The sequence below is a fragment of the Passer domesticus genome, chromosome 7 (assembly GCF_036417665.1).
Source record: "Passer domesticus isolate bPasDom1 chromosome 7, bPasDom1.hap1, whole genome shotgun sequence".
Taxonomy (NCBI): domain Eukaryota; kingdom Metazoa; phylum Chordata; class Aves; order Passeriformes; family Passeridae; genus Passer; species Passer domesticus.
Genome location: NC_087480.1, coordinates 1,008,282 through 1,031,681, shown reverse-complemented (window position 1 = coordinate 1,031,681; position 23,400 = coordinate 1,008,282). Strand labels below are relative to the sequence as shown.

General features: G+C 51.9%; 1 protein-coding gene across 2 annotated transcripts in view; it reads right to left on the bottom strand.

Annotated features, from left to right (window-relative positions):
* Positions 1–23,400, bottom strand: part of PCDH19 (protocadherin 19) — a 59,873-nt gene that overhangs the window by 26,386 nt on the left and 10,087 nt on the right. The window contains exons 3-4 of one of the 2 annotated variants that reach the window (XM_064426467.1): positions 5,554–5,612; positions 1,767–1,939 (exon numbers count right to left, since the gene is read on the bottom strand). In XM_064426467.1, the coding sequence (XP_064282537.1) occupies positions 1,767–1,939; positions 5,554–5,612 (232 nt within the window). The remainder of the gene's footprint in view (positions 1–1,766; positions 1,940–5,553; positions 5,613–23,400) is intronic. The other variant, XM_064426468.1, reaches the window with a different exon arrangement.

The window sequence follows — 23,400 nt, the reverse complement described above, 5'->3', positions numbered from 1 at the left end:
TGCAGGTGCAGCTGGACGTCAGTGCAGCACTACCATGCTGCTTTCCTCCCAAAAATAAACCAGACCCAGGAGCACCAACCCCCTGGGCCACTGCAGGACCGGGACACAGACAGGTTGCCTTCAGAAGTCACCTTCTGGAAATACACCTGATTTTTGGGGTGTATTTTACATGCAGTGAGGCGTCCATGCTGCGATGGACTGAACCCTATTTACTTCCATCTGATTCCTATGATGAGCTCTGCCTCCAACTCAGCCTCTTCAACTTATTTGCATTGTTATCAGAGCCAGCACGCAGACTTATCAGAAATGTAATCCCTGTAAAACCCTATCTGCAGTCCACTGAGATTGGGTTTTTTGCTGAAGAAATGTGACAAAAAATTAACAGATGTTGCTCAGACCATTCACCAGGATGGGAATCAATTATGAACATTTTTGCTCCTACAGTCATCCCTTACTACAAATGCATCTTAGGAAACCCTCTCCTGATCGAAATGAAAAAGCATTTCTTTGTAATAGAAGAATAATAAATGATAGCTATCAGCCTGCATTCTCTGACACGGTGCTGGTCCGCAGAGAATTAAACTGCCACTGTACAGTTATATAAATGTTTAATTTTTTTCATCTTTGGCCACAGTAGGGTTGTCTGGAAATACATTATCGCTGCGGATGCCATCCCTCTCCAATTAGTGCGGCTGGCAGCGTGCAATGTGTAGGTGACCTCTGTGTTCCCCTCCTCGTGCAGTCTTACAGGGTTAACTGTGGCCATTTAACAGACTCTATCGAGAATTAATACAGAGATCAGATTCTCCCCAGAAAAAGCCCACACTCGGTGGCGCAGATGGCAAGAACTCTCTCTCCCCCGTTTGACTCTTTTATGACAGCAAAACAAAGGCTTTTAATGATGTTTACCATGAATTGAATTAAACAGCTGAAGACCAGTTCATAATCACAGCATTTTGTTTTCATATCCTTAAGTCTTTTAGCAGTGGGGCTTCCAGTTGAGCCTCAGCTACAGCTTATCTCAAGATATAGCCAAGTGCCCCGAGGCTCCCCCGCGCCGGAGCACCAAACCGCACTCAGCCTTCTTAATTGAAAAAGACAGGATGTTTGCATTGGATGTTTGCATCCCTCAGACATTAAAAGCGACATTCATGCCCAAGTACAAACGACACTTGGGCTCAGATGAACTCCTCTGACTTCCTTCCTCCAGCTAATACCAGTCTGATTTCAGAGCAGGACTTCATCCCTGCACTGGGGACGAGAAGAGCTGAAAGCTGCCACCTATGCAGGTGAAAAGATGCAAACCCTCACCGACTGGCCTGAGCTAATCCCTCATAGGATGCCTGACTAATTGCCCACATGCTCTGCTGACCTTTGGGAGAGCTGCTGCAGATGGGATGGGCACACACCATCAGGAGCTCTGGAGCTGGGATGGGCACACACCATCAGTGCTCCAGAGGGGAGGCAGGCAGGGACGAGCTCTGGGCATAGAGCCTCTAATTCCTGCCCTAATCCCAACTCCAGCACTCCCTCACTGCCAGGCACATGCTCAGGGCCTTGGGTTTTCTGTCTGTGAGCAGAGGATAATCCCAACTGCTCGCTTACCTGACAGGCATGGCGTGAAGATTAATTTACATCCACCCAGCACTGTGACGATGTACGGCGTTATCCCCAGCAAGCTCTAAGCATCCTCACTGCACTGGGCAGCCCAGGGGCACCTCAGGGGGCTGTGGGGGGCAGGGGGCACCCCACAGGGTGCAGCTCACCTGGCTCGGGGCCCTGGGAGCCCATGGAGGGCACGCTGGTGTTCAGCACGTCGTTGACGGCCGTGTCGCAGTAGAGGCCGCGCTGCACGTCGTGCTCGCTGTCCGTCTGGTCACTCTCCTCATGGCCACTGTCCTTCAGACTGTTCCCCTCCAAGTCCTTGAACGTGGAGCTGCTGGGGAAACACAGCTGTCACTTACTGGGTGGGACACGGTGGCCCCCGACACCCCGCAGTGCTACAGCCAGACCTGGGGGGACAGGAGGTCCCTGCACCCAGCACCCGGTGACACTGCCAGGCACGCAGAGCTGGGGCAGGTCCCTGTCCCCAGCACCCAGTGACACTGCCAGGCACACAGAGCTGGGCAGGTCCCTGTCCCCAGCACCCAGTGACACTGCCAGGCACACAGAGCTGGGCAGGTCCCTGTCCCCAGCACCCAGTGACACTGCCAGGCACGCAGAGCTGGGGCTCCCAGCACCCAGTGACACTGCCAGGCACACAGAGCTGGGGCAGGTCCCTGTCCCCAGCACCCAGTGACAGTGCCAGGCACACAGAGCTGGGGCAGGGACCGGGGGGACACCCCCTGACTGGCATCTCTACACCCCAAAACACAGCGTCCAGCCTGCACCACCCCACAGGCTGCTCCTGCCCCTGGTGTGGTGTCAGCCTGTGGTACCCTCAGGCTGCCCTGTGTCTTACAGAGGCTCAGAGTGAAGCAGGGTTTGAAATAATAATTTTAAAAGTATACATTAAATGAGCTGTTTCTACAACTTGGCTCTCCGAAGTTGCACTACCTCATACTGAAGTTACACAAGATCCAAACCCCATTTTTTTAGGTTATAAGCCAAATCCTAATCACTTCAAGCTTAAAAACAAAAGTCTTCCTGGAAACAGGAATGTCTTCTTAATCACGATGATGTATTCTTATTTTTAAAAATAAACCAGTGATTCTGGGTCCAAGTTCATGCAGCTTTAAGGAAATGTGATCCACAGTCCAACATCCTTGACAGCCCCTGCAAGCACAGGCACTGCTGGAAGGAGCAAGGACTGAGCTGCTCCCAGATGTCCCCCAGGGGCTGAGCAGCCCCAGCACCCCATGGAACGCAGCCCCTGGCCAGAGGGATGGAGAAGGGCAGCTCCTGTGAGGACAGCTGAGAGCTGGGATTGCTCATGCTGGACAATGTTCTGGGAAGAGCTTACAGCCCCTTCCAGCTCCTCGAGGGGACTTATAAAAAGGAGTAACTTTTGACATGGGCAAATAGGACATACGAAAAAGAGGGAGAGTGACTTTTTACACAGGCAGACAGTGCAGATAGGCAGATAGGACAAGGAGGAATGGTTTTAAACTGGAAGAAGAGAGATGGTATTTAGATATTAGAAAGAATTCTTCCCTGTGAGGGTGGGCAGGCCCTGGCACAGGGTGCCCAGAGCAGCTGTGGCTGCCCCTGGATCCCTGGCAGTGCCCAGGGCCAGGCTGGGCAGGGCTGGGAGCACCTGGGGCAGTGGAAGGTGTCCCTGCCATGGCAGGGGTGGCACTGGGTGATCTTTAAGGTCCCGTCCAACCCCACCATTGTGTGATTCTATGAAGAGCTGCATCTCTGGCTGCACTTGGGACCCCCACACCCTGAGAGGGGCCGTGCCCAGGACCCGGGGGTGCTGTGAGCAGCAGGGACACCTCAGGACACACCTGCCCCAGGTGGCACAGCCATCGGGGTGTCCCTGGGGACACCCACCCTGTGCTCCTTCCACAGCCAGCCATGGCACGGGAGAGCTGCACTCGCTGGGAGGATCCAGCTGCACCCACCCTGAACTTCCTCGCCGGCTGATCTGGAGTGAAACGTCAGCCAAAGACACGGCCCGGGCTTCAAAGCCCCAAAGAGCTGGAGATTTTCATTACTTTGAAAAGCCCTTTTGTGTCTCCACGGAAACCAAGCAGACCACCTACCATCTAATGCTCTGCAAAAGCACACGGGGGGGGAGCTCTGAAATACATATAAATTGGTAAACCTTCAAACATTACCTTTTAAATAAAGATGTCCCTATTGAAGCCGCTGACTTTGATTCCAGGTGACATCAAAGATTTTTAAGTTAAGAAAGCACTACAAATCTACAATTCATTTGTGTGAGTGTAGATGAGCAAGAGAGGCAGGCAGACAACACAGGAAAAGTACAAATAGATTAATTAAGTGCTGGATTTGAGAAGATTCACTCACCAAAGATAGCAGAGCTACAACATCTTCATAAAGGCAAAGGATGAAAATGATGCCACAGTATGTTACAGAAAATATTTTTTGTTCTCAGATGTCTGCACAGCATTCCTGGCACCCGTTGTACTTGAGATACAAGACAAAGGTAGAAAGCAAGGGGAACGCTGTCCTACACGGAGCTGCTGCTCACAACGTGCAGGCAACCCGTGTTACAAGGCATTTATCTTCCCTGCAGAGAGCCAGACCGGAATGCAGCAGGCACATGGCATGCCTGCACGGCTGACACTTCTGTAAAGGATGGGCAGGTCTGGGGGAATGCATTTCCCAAACAATGCAGCCCCGGAGCCAGCCCCGCTGCGGCAGGCGGGAGCGCCGTGCCTCTATCTTAGGTGTGAACGAGGAAAGATTAATAGATTTGGGGTTTTTTCAGCCTGCCTGAAGACTCTCTGGCGAGGAGCAGCGTGGCACAGGCCAGCCAGCTCCCAGTGTCACATTAGCATGGTTAAACACAGGAGCCAGGCAGGCAAATACACCTGCCCTGGCAGCTGAACCCGCGGCTCCCTCACTGCTCGGGCTCCCAGCATGTAAACAAATGGGATCGCAGCCAGGCAGATAATTGGGTATTTTTACTGCTCAGATCAGACCTCAACAGTTCAGGGCTGGCTTCTGCTCTCTGTAAAAGCCGTGGCTCAGGGATGGCTTCTGCAGAGTCACGGAGCGCAGCTGTGCTGGGCACGGGCACGGGCATGGCCATGGGCATGGTGCTCCCCACCTTGGCCAGGCCCTGGGGACAGGAGGAGGTGGCCAAGGAGCTGCTGGCCTATCCTGCACCCTGCTGCTGTGCAGGGAGCTGGCCCTGCAGCCCTGTGAGGAGTGCTGCCCACGCTGGGTCAGTGCAGTGCCCTTGCCAGGAGGCAGCACAAGCCCAGCCTCACCCCTGGGGTGATGCTCACCTCTGGGTTAACACAGCCCAGCAGGGCTCAGCTGCTGAACCCCCAGAGACATCCCCTCACCACCACCAGGCTCTGAGGACAGCAGTATTTCACCCAAAGGGCTCTGCTTCCCCAAGGGTAACTGCCAGGTTGCACGTTGTGATTGTTTCCTTTTGCACATGGAAAAAAATCAGCCTAGCCAAGTGCAGTTTGCCTTGGTGTTCAAACTGAAACACTGAGCTAGAACCATGAGCTGCATCCAGCCCAATTACCTGCCCCCAAACAACTTGTTTTTTTTTTTTTAATTTTCCCTGCCTCATGTGGCAGGGAGATCTCACCACCCAAATCTATCCTTTTATTCCTGCGCATTCAAATGGAATAAACTCTCAGAATTTGAAAGTTGTCAGGGTAACAGCACTCTACCTCACTTACTGCACCTTCCCAGCATGAAAAAGCCAAAGAGAAGGAAAAAAAAATATTTCCTTTACTGCAAACCATGAGCAACGAGACTTAATGGTAAATAAGTACTGTTTTAAAATCAAATCATTACTCTTAAAAAGTTTTGCATATTAAAACAAGCAGGTAGTACATAAGGCAGTATGAAAGAACATGAAACCCTTGGGATGTGGCTGGGCAAAGCAAGCCTACGTACCTTTTTATTAAATGAGCTCTGCTGTTCACGTAGTTGGAATCAAAGGAGTAGTTTTCAGTCTGGAAGGAGGAAGAGAAAAGGGAGATGGTTACAAGTCTGATTTCTCCGTGGCTGGGAAGAGCCAGGTTTGCAGGGCCAGGATGAAACCTTTTGAGAGGGAAGGAGCATCCCATGATGGCCCAGGCCCCTGAGAGCAGGACAGAGGCAGGCATGGAAAACTCCAGCACCTGTCAGGCTTTCCACCAACTTTCACCAAAGAAAAGCCTGTCTGGTGACCACAGAACAATTTGCACAGAAGAAACAATGTGACTATGCTCTGTTACAAAACTAATTGCTTTTAATTCCCTGATGGACTCAGTTCTGTGTGTGTCAATTTGACTGAAAGTTCAAAAGGTATTTTTCTTATTAGTGTATAATTAACATGTTAAAATATTTATTGCATAGATATGTAAATGCCAGCAAGGTAATCCCCTGCCAGAGAATTTAATGCGGGCACTTTTCTTTGTTTCACATCATTTCATTTGCAGAGACAGTGGGCTCTGTTATTAACAAAAAAGCAAACAATGGGTGACACGCTTAAAAGTTGGAGGGGAGTGAAAGAAGGGGAGAAAAGTCAAAGGAGTTGTTACTTGCAAGCAAAACCCACTAAGTGTGCACTTGAAACGCATCTTTTAACCTCAGATTACACAGCCCCGGGGCTCTGGTGCTGGCAGCAGGTAAGGAACCAAAAAAAGGCAAAAGGGAGGAGAGAGAGCAGGGGGAAATGGTGGGAGCCATCAGGGGGAATGTGGTGGGAGCTGTGCAGGGGAGCTGTGCAGGGGAGCTGTGCAGGGGAGCTGTGCAGGGGGAGCTGTGCAGGGGGAGATGTGCAGGTGCATGGCAGGATGTGATGGAAGATGCTCAGTGACTCTGCATGGTTCCAGTGGTGGGACACGGTGGGATCTGCACAGCCTGGCCAGGATCCTTCCTGCACTTCAGGGACCCCAGAGGATGCAGACCTTGCACAAGTCAGGCACTCCAGCCCACCTGTCCACCCAGGGCTCCCACCAGCACCAGCCCTGGCCCTGGGCTGCTCCCTGCCCCTCAGCAGCAGAAGGAGCAGGCTTTGCTCTGCTCCCCTTCCTCGAGGACAGCAGCAGCATCCTCCCAGGACAGAAAAGGGAACACCCAGCTGCCCCCAGCCCTGTCCTGCCTTCCCTCTGCCTCGCTGCTCCTCGCCCCAGCCCCGTGGCTGCTCTCCTTCCCACAGCCACCCCGGCATACTATGGCCTGTTTTTATGGCAATTATGAACGCGGTAAAAATAAATGCATGCATCTTTAATGTCTCAATAAATAAAGGAAAGCAGAGTCTGCTGCTAACGTAATCACAATGGCAGGATGCAGGGAGAGGGGCACTGCAGCAGAGCCCAACGTGCAATCCAATCGTACCCCAGCAGAGGTTGCAGGGCCCTGCCAAGGCAATAAAGCAAGGCAGCCTTGGTTAAGTGTAACCTTTTCTGAAATACAGCACAATGTCTAATTTACCAAACAGGAACCTCCCAGAGAGAACAGGCGAGGAGCAGCGAGCCGGGGGAGTTGGCCCAGCACTCAGCACAGCTCGGTTATTACTTGCACACAGTAATTACTGCTGGAGAGCCACGCTGGAGATTTACTGCACAAACTACTGCTCCCTGCAGTTCCTGCATCCCTGGTCCTGCCCGATGACTTTGGTGCTAAGAGCTCAGGAGCAAAGATACATTATTTTCAAAGCATGTGATGCCCAAGAACCCAAACACCCCGGAAATCACCTGACCCTGTGCTTGTCCATCAGTCCCGGGGCTGCCATGCCAAGGGGGGGATGCCACCCCACAGCAGCCCCCAGCCCTGCAAAGAGCTGAGAGCAGCCGAGCAATGGAGGGAGAAGGGATGGGAGCCAGTTTTGGCACAATCCTCCCAGAGAGGAGAGCCCCCCCATCACCCAGCACTGGCAGATGTGGGATCAGCCCCCACGAGCCCAGAGCCTCAGCTGGCTCCATCCCTGCATGCCCAGCCCCACCACTGTGCCCAGCAGCAGGGAGACCCCCTGCACCCTCCACTGCCTCCATCACCTCCCTCCCTGTGTGTGCACAGCCCTGGGAAAGCCGGAGAGGAACAGCTGGGTGAGACAGCAAATTTCAATACACACAGGTACACTGAAGAGCTTCAGAACACTCAGAGCGTGGACACTGCATTGCCAAGACTTCAGGGCCAAGGAATACCCAAGGTCATGCACAGGGAAAGTCTGACCACTGCCACCCAAACCCCACAGGCTGAGGGGACACCACACGTGCTGCCATCAAATGCCACAGCCCAGACACAGACCTGGCACTAAATCCCCCTCGGAACAACATCCCTGGGAGCTTTGCTATTGATTTCAAACCAAAAACAAAGACCATATCCTGGCTCAACCCATTCACTGACGAGCAAATTCCCCATGATTTATGCTCACTGGACTGGAGCAATGTCCTTCCTGTGCATTCCCTGCTGCATTTCCTGGTGTTTCTGTACTCCTGTGTGTCTCACGTGTCCCCTCCTCAGTCTGCTCTGCACCCCTGCTGACAGCCCCACAGCCACACGGAACAGGAGGCTCCTGAGGGGCTGCACACAGCATCCGTTCCCAGGCTTGGAACTGGAACTCCCCCACCCGGGACACACCACAAGTAATGATAATTGCTTCCAGATTTCAGGCAAACCAAGGAGTGACACAGCCACAAGGATGGGAAATCCTCCTCCCCGGGTCTGCACCCTCAGAGGTGAGAGCTGCCTGTGCTGCCCACGCTGGCACGAAGTGGGCTGCTCATCCTTCCCACACCAGCACATTCCCTCCAGCCCAGTTTCTTTAGTTAGCCATGGGATTATCTGTCAAGGTTATCTCCATGCAGGCTAGGGGATCAAAACAGAAAAATAAAAAAGAAATGAGATTTTTCATGGAGAAGGGTTGCTTTACAGCTTGCATTATTCAATCAAAGTTCACTTGATTTAATTCTAGTTCATCCTGCAAGGTGCAACCACTTACAAACAGAGGCAAAATGATGGGAAAGGAGAGCGTCTTCGACATGTCAACATTCTAATTGGGAAAGGATCCACTCCCTCTCTTAATGAGACCCAAAGAACAAAGTCAAAGCACAAAAAAGAGGGAAAGGTAAGGCTGGCTGGCACCGATGAAAGCGTGCTCTTCATCAAGTGCATCACTGAGAGGCTGGCCCTCATCTTCTTCATTATTTTGGCAAAAGCAAATGAACTGTCACTTTCTCACTAATCAGCATCACTCCTGCAGAAATCAAAGGGGAGCCCAGCCCCAGGTCCAGCCTCTCCTTTCCATGTTCAGAGCCAGGCACAGCGAGGACCTCCCAAACATGCTGCCAACTCTTATCTCCTGCTCCTTGGAACTGCAGAAAGGATGATCAGCCCCACAGCCTCCGTGCCAAGAATACACAACGCTGGGTGCCATCAATAAACAATACATTCCAGACACTGGGAAAGCTGAAGAACACCTTGCATGAAGTCTGTGGCCTGCATTTCTCTTGGAGGAGAAACCCTGCTGTCCTCCAGAGACAGGTCTGTCCTTGCTTTCCAGATGCAGACGTGTTGGTGGCAGTGCCATCAAAGGGAGCCCTGCTTGCCATACAGCTTACCAGTGCCTCATTTGAAAAACGCTTTTAACCGCTGCCTTAGCAACACAAATATAAATATAACAACAGGCACACTCCGAATCGAGCAATCAGAGGGGAATATTAAACTTTTTTTTTCCCCCTGGCAGTTGCTTTTGGTTGTGGACTGCCAATTCCATTAAATTTAAAAAAAAAAAAAGCTGTACAAACGTCAGTATAACTCTTCTTGACCTGGATATCGATGGGGTGACTTCCCCAACAGCAAAGGGTCTGGTAGCAGCAGGGCCCTGCTCTAAGGACTGCTCACTCCCTGCCTTAGAAACAGAAACAAACCCTGGCGCATCCAAAGGCGGTTTAAGAGGAGCTAATGCAAGGGCCAGCAGAAAGGTCAGCGGGCTGCAGCAGCTCTGGGCAGGGCTGGAGAAACAGAGGCTGCTGGCCCAGCAGTCCCCAGGGCAGCAGGGGTGTCCTGGGCCATGCCAGCAGGCTGGGAGCAGCACAGCCCTGTCCCTGCAGCCTCAGGGCACGTGCCTGCCATCTGGTTCCTTATCACTCTTCCTCTTCTCAGCCATTTCAGACGGGGGATATTTTTCAAGCCAAGCTCCACAGAGGTGAAAACCCAGCTTTGTCCACAGCATGTGGATGCAGGCTCTCCATAAAGGGTTTGGTTCCTCAGTCCACACGCCAGCCCCCAGCACAGTCCATGGTTGTCTGGAGCTGCACCCATCTCTCCCGACCCGAAGTGACAGGTATCCATCCATCTGCCAGCCTCTGCCTCTGAAGATGGCTCTGAAGCAGCTCAACACAGGGCTTTCTTGCCCTTCTTCTCACTTCAGGGTGAAAACATTTCTATCTTTCCACAAATTATTGTAAACCTGCTGCAACCTCCTGCCAAAGCATGTAGGCACTCTTCACAAAATCAGCTTCATAAAAATGACACATTTAGCACCACTTTTTCAGGGTTATCCCTTGAGCCTTTTTTCCCCTGTGTGCCTTGTTAATAAAGCTTGCATGTCACCCTTTATTATTAAAAAACAAAGCGGACCTTTCTCCAAGGCTGCAATGTGCATCTCTCCTTTTGGTTTCACAGAATCCTCCAGAATCACGCGACGGCTCCTCATCCTCTGCACAAGCTGCACATCTCCACCCGGAGCACCAGCCTCCTGACCTTCCCTCTGTGCTGCAGGCATCACTGGGGACCACAGAAATGGCAAATTGCTCCCAAAACTCCACTGGGCCTCCCTGGTGGGAAGGGTAGGGCTTGTCAGACTGCTTCTCCTGGTCCTTCTGTGTCCTCAGTCCTGTTCTCCATGGGCCACTCAATCTCAGGCTCCAGCATCTGCAACAGAACTGATGCTGCCTGTTAGGAGATCTCACCAGCATTTCATTCTCGTGGTTTGAATTATATTGTGGGTGATACAGAACTCATGCAAATTAAATAAGAACGCTCCAGCTGCACTTGGGAAACAGTGAAAATTTCAAAGTAGGGACCAGGTCAGATGAAGTATGCGTCAGCAATGAGGGAAAGTCATTATCACTTAGCAAGCTGCTTATTTACCCATGGGAAATAAGGAAGAGGTCTGAGACTCCTTCCCACTGGGAACAGACACAGAGGCAAAGCCCAAGGAGCACTGAACAGAGCCTCAGGGCCCGAGAGGAGCAGCCAGGCTGCTGCTGATGCTCCCACACCCTGTGACAGGCTGGGCTCCCTCGCACAGGGCACCCATGGCAGGGACTCACCAGACCCAGCTCCGGGCTGGGAGCACATCCCAGAGCACGTCAGGAGAGATTTCCCCACTCTGTGTGATGGCACGTAATTAGTAATTAACCCTGTGCTACCAGCCCTCCTCTGCCCCAGAGCGGGGTCAGGGGCCAGGACCATGACCAGGCGCTGCCTGACCCCCGTGAGGAGCTCTGCTCCTGCTCTCCCTGCTGGCCACCAGCTCTGCTCTGGCACTGACAGCTCCTGTGGCACCCACAGCCAAACCCCTGCTCCCCAGGTCCTGACCCTCCCTCACTGGCACCTCCTGGCATGGTGGGTGCCAGAGGCTGGAGAGCAGCAGCAGCCCGAGGCTTTGGGTTAGACACCAGTGCAAACCCCACCCAAACAGCTACTGGGGCTTCCAGCACGGGGAAAATCAGCAAACAGTGACACACAGCAATGGCCAGGTCACAGCAAGGAGCCCAGCACCTGTCCCTGACCCCTGCAGGGTCAGCACCTCTGGATAGCACATCTGGCACTGGTGCCACCAGCAGCTCCAGCCACCCCATGGGCACTGCAGCAAAGCCAGAGCAGGGGGCAGAGGAGCAGACACACCTCTAACTGCCAACAGCCCCAGCAAGACAGAAGGAAAACATGAAGCAATTCAGCTCTTAAGGAGCATTTAGGAGCCAGTCACCCGGAAGAGCTGAAGGACCTGACCTCTGGCAGGTCCCTCTGCAGCCCCCTCCCCACACCCCGCTCGCTGACAGGGCTCCTCGTGCAGGAGACTGCCAACTGTGAACTACAGCGTGGTGTCTCTGAACAAGTGAGTGCATCTAGCATCTGATATTGATGTTTTATAATTAGATGTAATACAGCAGATCATTTTCCTGCAGCTGATCAATGAAAGCAGGGCTGGGTTTGGGGTTAGGCTGTTTTGCAGACTGATTGCTGCCTGCTGGAGCAGTGCCTCGCTCACTTCAGCAGGAACGAGCAGAGACAAGGATGTGCAAACACAGCATCCATTTAGATTCACCATCCCCGAAATATAAACAGAATATTTATTTCTGGCCTTTTAAGTAGTAATTCCAAATTTAATGAGGTACAATGAACATTCCTCAGAGCCAGACTCTATGGCTACTTAACACCACCAAGCCCCTAATTACTACTGCAGCTTAAATAAAGGGCATTCCGTTATGATGGACGTTATTAAACACTGAAGGAACTGAGTCCAGCCTCCATTTTCTCTTGATGAAATAAAAAGCACTGCAGAGAAATCACTGGGAGAGTTCATCCTTTAGCATCACCCCTCTCATCAGACTAAGCAGCAGTATCAAGCCAGACTTGTGTTACAGTGCAAGCGTCCCACTAATCCACGCTGAACTCCTGTCCCCTCCCCAAATAAATACAGGCTTTGTCATTTTTTGTTTGAAAATGGATGGGAGGCAAGAGAAAAGCTGCTGCTGAGATGTGATTTTGAAAAAGAGGTAGAGGATTAAAAACTCAGATTGAATCCAAGAGCAGCAACACACAACAAGGCCAAAATTACACCCCACAAAGCCAAACTGTGTCACCCGGTTGGGTTTGTCAGCAGATCAGAAGTCTACAGTATGGTTATGAAGAGCAAAAATCCTAAAAAACACCTGCCTTACATTCACATAGTATACATAACCCCAAAGGTTTTGAGGCAGCATGGCACAGGGGTCCTCCACTGGAACCATCACTGCAGATACCTGCTTGGCACCACTCCTCAAAATCTCCTGAAAAGCCAAATACTGACCCAAAAGTGGGGCAGGCTGTCTAGATAGGAGGACACAGACACGTTCTCATGGGGCCCAGAGCAGCATGGAGGCTGGTGATGCTCTGGCAGCCCCCCAGTGCTTCCCCCCTGGCTGGGGCAGGAGGGGTTTGGGGGCAGCAGGGGCAATGCCTCCCTCCCCTGTGCCACTGATGGGCAGGGGCTCAGCTTGCAGCCCCCTGGGGCACAGCCTTCTGCACAGGCTCCTGCCTCAGGGTGCCAAGGAAAGCTCCCTGCAGGGATACAGCAGCCAAAAAACCTCATAGAAGGGAGTTTTCCCATTGCCTGCACCTGGGACTTTCAGATGTGTAATGGATGCACACACGCAGCTCCCAGCACAGACTGCACCCCTCCCTAAGCAGTGAGAGAAACAATCTGGATCTAATCAGCAGGCCCAGGGTGATGGGGCATGACTTCGAGATTTGTTAAATAAACCTTTCAGAACTGTCCTTTCCCTGCCTCCTGCCATTAGGAATGAAAACAAATATAACAGAAGAACCTTTTTTTAAATGTTCCCATCTCTAGGGCTAAATAAAACTCCCTGTCATTCACCTTCTGGAGTGGCAGGTCAGGCCAATGCATTTTGTAGGGAACAGGAGAAATCGCAGATTTGTCACTGCAAAAAGAAGGAGGGGAAAAAAATGAAAAAGAAAAACCAAAACCCAAAAAATCATTGCAGCTGAGTTAAAAATAGGGAAGGCGTGAGATGCTGCTGCCAGCTCGGCACATCAGAGCAGGGGATGCCCAGGCTGCACCCCGAGCATGCACAAGCCCTGGGGCACTCGGGGCCACAGGGACCTTGGCCCTGCCCCATTTTCCAGTGCAAACCCCATTTCTCCTGATTTTTGGGCAAGCAGGCAGAGCTTCCCAGCCTGCACACCCCAGTGATCTTCCTGCCACGGCCTCACCAGAGGCCAGAGCTGGTCCCACGCTTGGCCTGGCACACGGGCACCCAGACCCTGCCCTGGAGGGGAACCTCTGCACCAGCTCTGCCTGGCTCCAGCTCAAATCCCCCCACGCTGGCAGACAATCAAAGCAAGACAAACACCGTCCTGCATGCTCATGGTTCTATCAGTCACACTGTTTATCTGGAATTGCATGGGAAGGTTTGCAATCAGGATAGCCTCAGGCAGCTCCCACTCGAAGCCTCGAGGGGATTTCGCTCATAACAAAACTCTTTATCAAAACCAGTTTTCCCCTATTTTAATGTTTCTTCCCGACTTGTGCAGGAAAATGCAGCTCTGCAGCCCACAAATTCACCCTGCAGCCATGAGACTGGCAGCAAATCCGAGCAGGACTGGCCTTCCTCCCACTGCCATCAGTCTCACCCCGTGTGGGGAGTGGATGTGAAGCCTGGCTTTGCTCAGCTCAGCACCCAAAGGTGCCCCCAGCTCCAGCACCCCTGGGGACACACCAGCACCCTGTGCACAGCCCTTCCATCCCTGGGAGCCAAGCCACCAGCTCGGGGGCAGCAGAAACTGAGGGGTTCAAGCTACCAGGAGCCTGTGTCCTCCCAGAACAGCCTGCAGGGAAATGAATGACAATAAACTCACCACTTAGGGAACCTCAGTCTGCAGGAGCTGGATGCCCTTGCCCATCCCCACCCTGCCCCTTCCCCTGCCACAGCCACCCCACATTATGAACAGCCTGGTAAACACAGCCCGTTGGTTATTACAAAGATGCCAAAACCTTACTACTTCTTGTTCCCTCCAGTTAATGTACCATAGCCGAGGATAAATTGCTATTACAAGGAACTAAAAATAAAAATGTTTCAGAGGCCGTAATTGGCTTGTCTTGTTGGGCTTTTTAAGGAGCCAAAGTACCAGTTCCAGGCTATTAGCCCTAAGGTTGTAGGAGAATAGTATAAAATATTTCTTCATTAAAACCCTACCTTCTCCATAGAGGTGCTTTTCTTTAGGGTTTTTTCCTCCTTTCCTCCTTTGTTTTTTTTAATTCCTCCTTTTTTATTATTATTATTATTTTATTTTTAAAAGACATGCGTTATCAAATGAGCTTTAGTTAAAAGAGGGCTTTGAAAGCCCAGAGGTGATATAAATAGACAGAGCTCAGTGCAGCTGGAGAACCAGCCCTAGCCTTCACTCATCTATTCAGGTCATTTTCCTACAAAACTTACGTAATATTCCTCAGTTGCATCCATAATCTTGGGTCATTTTAAATAATCAGCACCAAATCTTGCAGTCCTTGGGGAGACAGTGCTCAGTGCTGAAAGCACCCAGCCCAGTGCTGTGGGAAAGATCACCACCACCACAGGCTGCAGCCCACCACGAGGCTCCAAGGGTGCCTAGGGTGCTCCCCGAGATGGGGACTACATTTTTTTTTTTCCTTTTGAATCTTTTTGATGCCATTTGGTTATTAAGAGCTTTAATTGCCACCACTACTCCACACCAACAACAACCACGACAATCATGGTTTTGTTTTCGGAGGGAGCCAGGAGCTGGGCTCCACGATCCTTGTGGGTCTCTCTCAGCTCAGGATGCTCTGTGGTGCTGTGAGAACCGAATGCGTTTATTCAGCAAAAGCCTCCTTTCAGAGGAAGCAGATGCTCAGCGGAGCGGGGACGCGGCGCTCTGGCACCTGCTGTCCTGGTGGTGAGGCATCAGCAGAACAGCTCCAATTGATGGTCACGACTTTAAAGCTGGCTGGAAGTCCTTGTGGAGCCCGCTCCCACTGACAGGAGCACCTTGGGACTGCCTGACCACCCGCACGGGGCCGGGCATGGCACAGACCTCTCCGTGCAGCACAGCTTTACCACAAATAATGATCATATCACTAAGGATCATGATCAATTCTTGGTAATATGGCCCAGGAGGAGAAGCACAGCAGAAAAATTACAGCAGAGCCTCCAACCCCTTGCTTTTTCTCAAAGACGAGGTTGGATGACACATTTCTTTGTGAAACAACAACCCAACAGGTATTTACTACTTTTATTTTGTGATGTGAAGCTTGCTGCTAAAATAAGACTATTTCTGTTAGGTACAATTGCTATTTTTTGATAGTGTCTCAGCAATACCTTGTTAAAAAGGGCAAAACAACAGTTATTAATTACCCTAATTAACCCAATTCATAAGACACATTTGTGTGGCTGTCATGACAACTGCTTTGACTAACTTGCCAAGAATAGCTTAGCTGTCCATTCAAATAAATCCCTGATAATTACTAGTCTAGTTTACTGGGCTTCTGTGATAATAATAATTAGTGCTACTGTACAAAAGGTCACGCTAAACAGTTTATGAATGATGCATTTGGCATGGTGATTACATGAGTCACGCAGCACCCAGCAAATGGACACAGCACATCTCCAGCATGGAGAGCTGGGATTAGATCCAGCCCGTGGCTGCTCTGCCTGCAGACAGGGTGAGAGGGAGACAAAAACACCCAGGAGTGGGTTGAGCTAGGACAGCCCCCAGGCTGCCTCCTCCAGCTGGCACCACAGGAGAAGGTCCTTGGCAGAGGCACGGGAGACACCAAAAAGCCTCCAAGCCCTGTCACCTGGTGGTATCTCACCTCACCAGCTCACCCCCCTCCCTGCCAAGGACAGATGACCGTGGATCACCTCTCTGGTTTTGGCGTGCTGCCATCAGGTTTAGGATCAATGACAAAAGGGGTTAGAACACCAAAGGCATCGTGAGCTTGGGTGGACAGTCCCAGCCCTGCCTGTCCTCACCTCTGCAGGAAGAAGCCCCCCAGCCTGCAGTTTGGTGTCCCCACAAGGAGCTGCAGCTGCAGCACCCCTGCAATCACAATCAGGGCTGTCCTGCAGGCAGCAGGCACTGCCCAGCCCAGCCCTGCTCCTCCCGAGGCTGCTGCTGGCTGCAGGAGCTGCCTCCTCCAGGACCTGCCCGTGCTCTTCACTGGGCTAGGCTCTCATTCACCTTCACACCAGCAACCCCAGCCCAGCCAAATGTCATTTTAGCTTTGGTGCAAGCTGATCTGTGGGATTCCCTCTGGCTATGCCCACACAGAGGCAGGAGAGGATGGGACCACACTGAAAAATCCTGCAAAACCCCAGGGCAGAGGGCAGTGGGGCAGGGACTGAGCCAGGACATTCACTTGTAATACAGAGGACAGCTGCCAGCTCTGTGGAAATCTATGAAATCACTACATTTATAATAAATTCTGATTAAATACCGCATATGGTCCTTATTGTCCCTCCCTTGTTACCTATCAGAGGCATGTGCACATAAACAGGGTCTTAATCAGCAAATATTTGCCTGCCAGGTCCTCCTCCTCCCTCACCCCCACCTGAACTTGCAATTATTCTTATTGATTGACTTGAAGAGAGCACCACAGAGACGCCTGGAGCTGTGAGCAAACAGGGAGCCCAGCAGGCTGTGCTGCAGCCCTGAGCAGGGGAGCAATTGCCCTGTCACCCAGGGCAGGCCAGGGCTGCACACTGCAGGCACCAGGGCCACAGGAGCACCTAAAACGTCGTCACGGTGTGAAAGGAGAGGATGTAGGAGTGACACCTCCTTCCTCAACAAATCTGCTCCCCAGCACCTCCCAGCTCCGTGAAGAATTCATCTCACTGAGGCTGAAGAGCCAACAGAGCCCTTGGAGGGGTGGCATGGGCTTGTGTCCTCTCTGCATGGCAAAATAGGCACTGATGAGGAAGTTTTGGGTCTGGGGAAAGATGGATTTGAGGTCCCAAGAGGATTTCAGTGCTGGACCCTGAGCCCAGGCTTGCCGGCACATCCTCCCCATCTGTAACCCAAAGTGCATGCCAGAAGATGAGGTGCTTTTTTTTATCAGACCAAGAGCAGAAATCAGGGAAACCTGATGCTGAGCAGAACACTCCCCAGCTCTCCCAAGTGCAGCTTGCAGCTCAGTTCAATATGTTAGTGCCTAATGAAGGTTTCCCCCATACTCTGCAGGGTACAATCACTCTCCTCCTAATGAGCATGTGTTAATGGCATATTAATGCTGACAACAACTAAGTGCAGGGAACAAGAGATGAACATATTCCAAAATTTCTCTCTCTTTTTTCCCCAAACAAAGGAATCCACGGCGTGGCTGAGCAAACCCCAGCCCGGCAGGAGCCTGTGGCTCCCACAGTGATGCTGCCAGCTCTGGTCCAGCTCAGCACGGGACACAGAGCCCAGATGGACACGGCTTTGCCCTCTCCCCATAGTTATTTGCTGTCCAGGGAGAGTCTGAGCCCAAGCATGGTGCTGCCCCTGGACACTGCCACCCTGGGGGCTGAACCAGGAGGCAGAGGAACAGCTCCCAAACACCCGAGAAGAGTTTCAGGGGCAGACAGGTTCGGGTGCTCTATCTGAGCCACAGCCCTGAGGATGTGCTCGCTGAGCACCGCCTGCGCTGGGTCCCTGCCAGAGCATCCAGATGTGGATCTGAATATGAAAGGTCCAGGAGGGAGCAGGTGACAGGGGCGCAGGCGCGGCTCCAGCCCCATCCTGGAGCTGTGTCCCAGCCCATCTGGGTCTGTCTCAGCAAGCTTACAGCAGCTCTCAGGCGCGGAAGAGAACACACATAATGGGTGTTTTCCTGTTTTTTCATCTTCACTTGTGAAAACAGCTCTCAAAGGCCTGCCAGCTCCCCAAAACCAGCCTGAGTCTGCCGCAGCATGTGCTGCCCAGCAGCAGCACTGCAGGGAAGAGGAAGCCTAATTCCCCGACTGTCCAACTTCGTGTGCTCCCACCATCACTTACATTTACATTTCCAGATCGATAATCGATGCTGGAATCAATGAAAGGGAATTTAGCTACATTATAAAAACAGTAAAATCAGCCAATACTGAGAAATGACTATTGAGTCCTGTGTTTTCTGTACTCACTTAGTCTAATAACGGTGAATGATATTTTCCAAGTACATTATTCAGCAATAAAACCACCGAATTATTTGATCTCTTCCTAACCTTTATGATTCTAAGCACTCTTTTTGACCCAGATTGAATGAGGCAACATCTGCAGAGCCTTTCACAAAATTGTACTCGGTGTGCACTATTGTAGGTCTGCTGCCAAAGATAAATGTTATTATTTTAAAGCCATCATCCTCCTAATAGATGAGCAAACACACTGCATTAGCATAGCCTGCAGAGCTCCAGCACGGGTGAGAAAATGCCAGAGGGGTTTCGCTTAATGGAATTTCACATACCTGACTTTGGATGGGTTAATGCAATCCACCAACACGGGAATTTGCAAACCTGCCCTGTGGCATACACCTGCCAGTACAAACGATGGTGTAATCCAGCAAGCTCCAGATCCCCGTGAGAAACACCAGGGATTCACACCCAGATCTCAACAGGGTGCTGAGAGGAGGACCTCACCTATGGATGACTCTCCAAGACACTCTGACCCACAGGGTCTGTCACCCACCTGCCTGTCCTGGCGCCAGGAGGAGCAGTGCTGGCCTCACCTGGTGCTCAGCTGCCATCAGAGGGTGTAGGAAGTGTCTCACACACCTGTCACACACCTGCCTGCTGCAGCACCACCAGGCCTAGGAGGATTCTCTGTAATTCCATGTTAAACAGGGAGACACTTCAAGGCTCAGCACAAATCACTTGTCCAGCTGACATGAGCCATTACTTCACTCCAGATTTAGACAAGGAGCCAGAGGGAGACACTGAAGCAGAGATGTTGTGCTGTCATCTCCAACAGGTGCCACAGTCAAGCTCTGCCCCAGCAGGGACAGTGGAATTGGGAGCTGCCAGCAGCCCCAGTGTCCCTTTGCTGAGCCCTGGGGACACTGGGGACACTGGGGACTGGAACTGTGGGTGCCCCAGGGGACAAGCCCCAGCACAGCCCTGCCAGGGCAGCACTGCCTGCAGAGCACCCCACCCATCTCCTATTCACAGCACGCTCTAATTTGAATTATAATTACACTTATAAGTACACAGATTACAACTATTTATGCTACAAATAAGACCATCCTGTATTTTAATTAACAGAAAATGATTGGAACTCAACTATAGCCTCTACTGGGAACAATATCTAACAATTTACTGAAGCAAGGCCACGCCAGCCCCACAAGCAGCCTGGCAGGAGAGGGGGGGGAGTGGGCAGGGCTGGGGGTCTCACCCATCTGAGCCCTCACACAAGAGCAGGAGCTCTGCCAGAGTGGGCAAGGGGTCAGGAGAGAGGGCTCAGGAGAGATGGAGGAGAGAGGGCTGCCAGAGAGATGGAGGAGAGAGGGCTGCCAGAGAGATGGAGGAGAGAGGGCTCAGGAGAGATGGAGGAGAGAGGGCTGCCAGAGAGATGGAGGAGAGAGGGCTGCCAGGAGAGATGGAGGAGAGAGGGCTGCCAGAGAGATGGAGGAGAGAGGGCTGCCAGGAGGGATGGAGGAGAGAGGGCTGCCAGAGAGATGGAGGAGAGAGGGCTGCCAGGAGAGATGGAGGAGAGAGGGCTCAGGAGAGATGGAGGAGAGAGGGCTGCCAGGAGGGATGGAGGAGAGAGGGCTGCCAGAGAGATGGAGGAGAGAGGGCTCAGGAGAGATGGAGGAGAGAGGGCTGCCAGGAGGGATGGAGGAGAGAGGGCTGCCAGGAGGGATGGAGGAGAGAGGGCTCAGGAGAGATGGAGGAGAGAGGGCTCAGGAGAGATGGAGGAGAGAGGGCTCCCAGTGAGATGGAGGAGAGAGGGCTCAGGAGAGATGGAGGAGAGAGGGCTGCCAGAGAGATGGAGGAGAGAGGGCTCAGGAGAGATGGAGGAGAGAGGGCTCAGGAGAGATGGAGGAGAGAGGGCTCAGGAGGGATGGAGGAGAGAGGGCTCAGGAGGGATGGAGGAGAGAGGGCTGCCAGTGAGATGGAGGAGGGAGCTCTCAGGGGAGATGGACAGCTCATCCTTGGGCAGCCTGCAGGCAGAGCCTGGCACTGGAAGCAGTCAGGGCACAATGGCTCTGCCCTTGCTGGCTGATGGGAATTTAGGAAAGGCCTGAGCAGGGCACAGGCAGAGGGGGCAGGAGCCCAAGGTCGTGGAAGGGCACCTGGCTGAGGAGCTCCTCTGGCTCAAAGCCCTCAGGAGGAACCTGAGGAGATGGCAGCTGGAAATGCAGCTCTTGCACCCAGCCGAGCAGATGCACACGAGGTTATTCAAAGGCTGCTGCACTTGGCCTCAGTGATGCCTCTGCACGAGCACGTGCTGCATGGAAAGGAAAGCAGAGGGAGAAACCACAGAGCTCAAATCACTCCATCCAACACAAACGCAGTGCTGTAAGAAAGCCCATAAAGTACCATGCAAGACTATGCTTTTGATGAAATTTTTAAAAACCCTTACTAGAAATCTTTCCCAATTTAAGAGAAAATTCTTATCTGCCATGTAAATATAGTTGCAAAAGCTTTTTTTATAGACTTCACAAGTTATGCATTAGGAATGTGCATCAGAAATTCAAATTTTCCAAGAGGAAATATTTAAGGAACCTACCAACCCAAACCATTCTATGATTCTGTGAAAACAAGAGAAGCCTCTCCACTTCCAGTAAAAGTGAACCATAAAACCCAAAGCAGTAGCATAAAAACAAATGAGATGTATCTGATTATATGACATATTATATACTCCCATAATTAGGTGCAATATGTAATAATTCCATACACACTTTCTGTATGCACAGGGATTCAAGTGTGAGCACTGCAGTGTTAGGTTACTGTTTCAACCTGATGATATTAAATACTCAGCCTAAATGATGCTGTGATTCTGTGCAGGTTATCACAAATACAACATCCAGTATGTAATATGTAATAATATGATCATGTCCATGGGAGCACTCAGGTCTTGCTGTTAAATACAAGCAGCTACTGCCACACCAGCCCTAATCCTCCAGGGACCCTTGGAGCAAACCCCTTTGGTCCCTTCTGGCCAGGACCCTACCACAGGCCAGAAAACCCTTGGAAAGGCCCAGGAGCTGCCAGGATGGGGTGGCAGCCCCAAATCACCAATACAAAACAAGTTTTGTTTACTGGGGAACATGGCAATGCTCAGCTCTTGGATGCACTCTATCCTAACTGCCTTTTCCAAAGGAAATGATTTTATGATCTTAGGAACAGCCAAAGAGTGTTGAACCAAGGGCTTGCCCAAACCCCAGGGAGCGTGGCATGGTCAGACACAAACGGGAGCTGCTGTATTTATCTCTGTGGCAAGGTATTCAAGGGAATTTCTCCACACAACAGCTCGGAGCGATTACATGGAGAGATGCATAATTTGGTTAGGCTGACCTCAGAAGGGAATGAAGAGCTGCTGATTTCCATAATGCCAGCCTGCAACGCTCAGAGGGGTCAGGGCAGATACACAGAACACTCTGGGAGCAGTCAAGCTGAGAGACCTGCTGGGGCGTGGGGCCAGCAGGGCCAGCAGGCAGGGAGGCTGGGGGTGCCAGCCCAGCAGCCTGCCCCCTGGCAATGCAGAGCGGTGCTGGCTGCCAGGCAGGAGCAGAGCTGTCCCCAGTGCGTGTCTAAAGCTGGGACATCCCTGTCTGGGGGCTGCTGCAGCCCAGAGGCTGGGCTGGCTCCCAGGCAGGGCTGTGGGGCTCCTGGCCTGCCTCAGCCAGCACCGTGCACAGCAGGCACCAAAAAGTGCTGAGTTACAGTGACCTCCCAAGGAGAAAACAAGACTGGCAGCGCTGCCTGCGAAGCCAGCCTTCCCACGAGTGGAGCATCATCCCTGATAATGCTTTAATTACTGTGGCTCCTGCAAACAAGCCTCATCTCATCAGCCCGGCCTGTCTCAGCACCGCAAACTTTCTCCGGGTTGGAAATCATCTCCTTTTTTCCCTTTTTCCCTGCTCTGTACACAGCATTACTCAGAAGCAAGCCAAATCCCTTCCAATTATATATCATGACGTTTCCCCAGCGCCGCACTAAAGCGAGGCCCTTCACTCCTAAATGGCATGGTTTATAACAAATTGTCTGTTATACCAGACAGAAACTGATTTCCTCAAACCCAGCATATTAAAGTGAGTACATTCATTCTGGTTGTAACACACAAAATGTGATTATAACAGACACTTTGGGGGCTTTTTAAGGCTAGCGGAGAAGAGGAGGATAAGCTGGAGGGGAAGAAAGAATTGACAAGTAGAGAAATGACAGAGAAAGAGAAACAGCCACGCTGATTTCATTTCTTACAAAACAAAAATCTTTGTGTGTTGTAGAAATGTGCTTTAGTTAACACCGCCAGATAGCCGGAGCAAAAGCTGCCGGTGCTGCCTGAAACGAAAATTGCTCTATTGTGCTTAGAAAACCATTTCCCACAGTGAGGAGAACGCTTTCCAGGTAGCACAAAGCAGATCTGAAACCAACGGGGCCTTATCCTGCAACTGTTGCTCCCTCAAATAATCCCTGCAGCCACGAGGAGCCCCAGCTAAATCAGTGTGAGTGAGGATTATGTGGGAGTGTATCAAGGTTGGGGGATTAGACCGGGATTATCACTAAAACCAGTAATTCCCCATCTTGCTGATGTGGCCATCAGCTCAGGAGGCAGGGGATGGGAGCTGCTGGACCAGAGGCTGACCTGCTCCTCCAGTGGGTGCTAGCAGAGCAGCAGAGCAGGAGCAGATCCACGCTCTGCTCACACAGCAATGCCAGTGCTGCCCCTTCCCTGGAGCTGCCACCACGGAGCCACCCCAGAGAGTCAGCCAAGGACCCCCCTGCCAGTTCCACCTGGGCACAGCAGCCTCTCAAGGGGCTCTCCCATGTCACACCCTGTCCTCTGGCACATCAGCTCCTGCCACCACGGTGTCCCAGGGCAGCCCTGGGG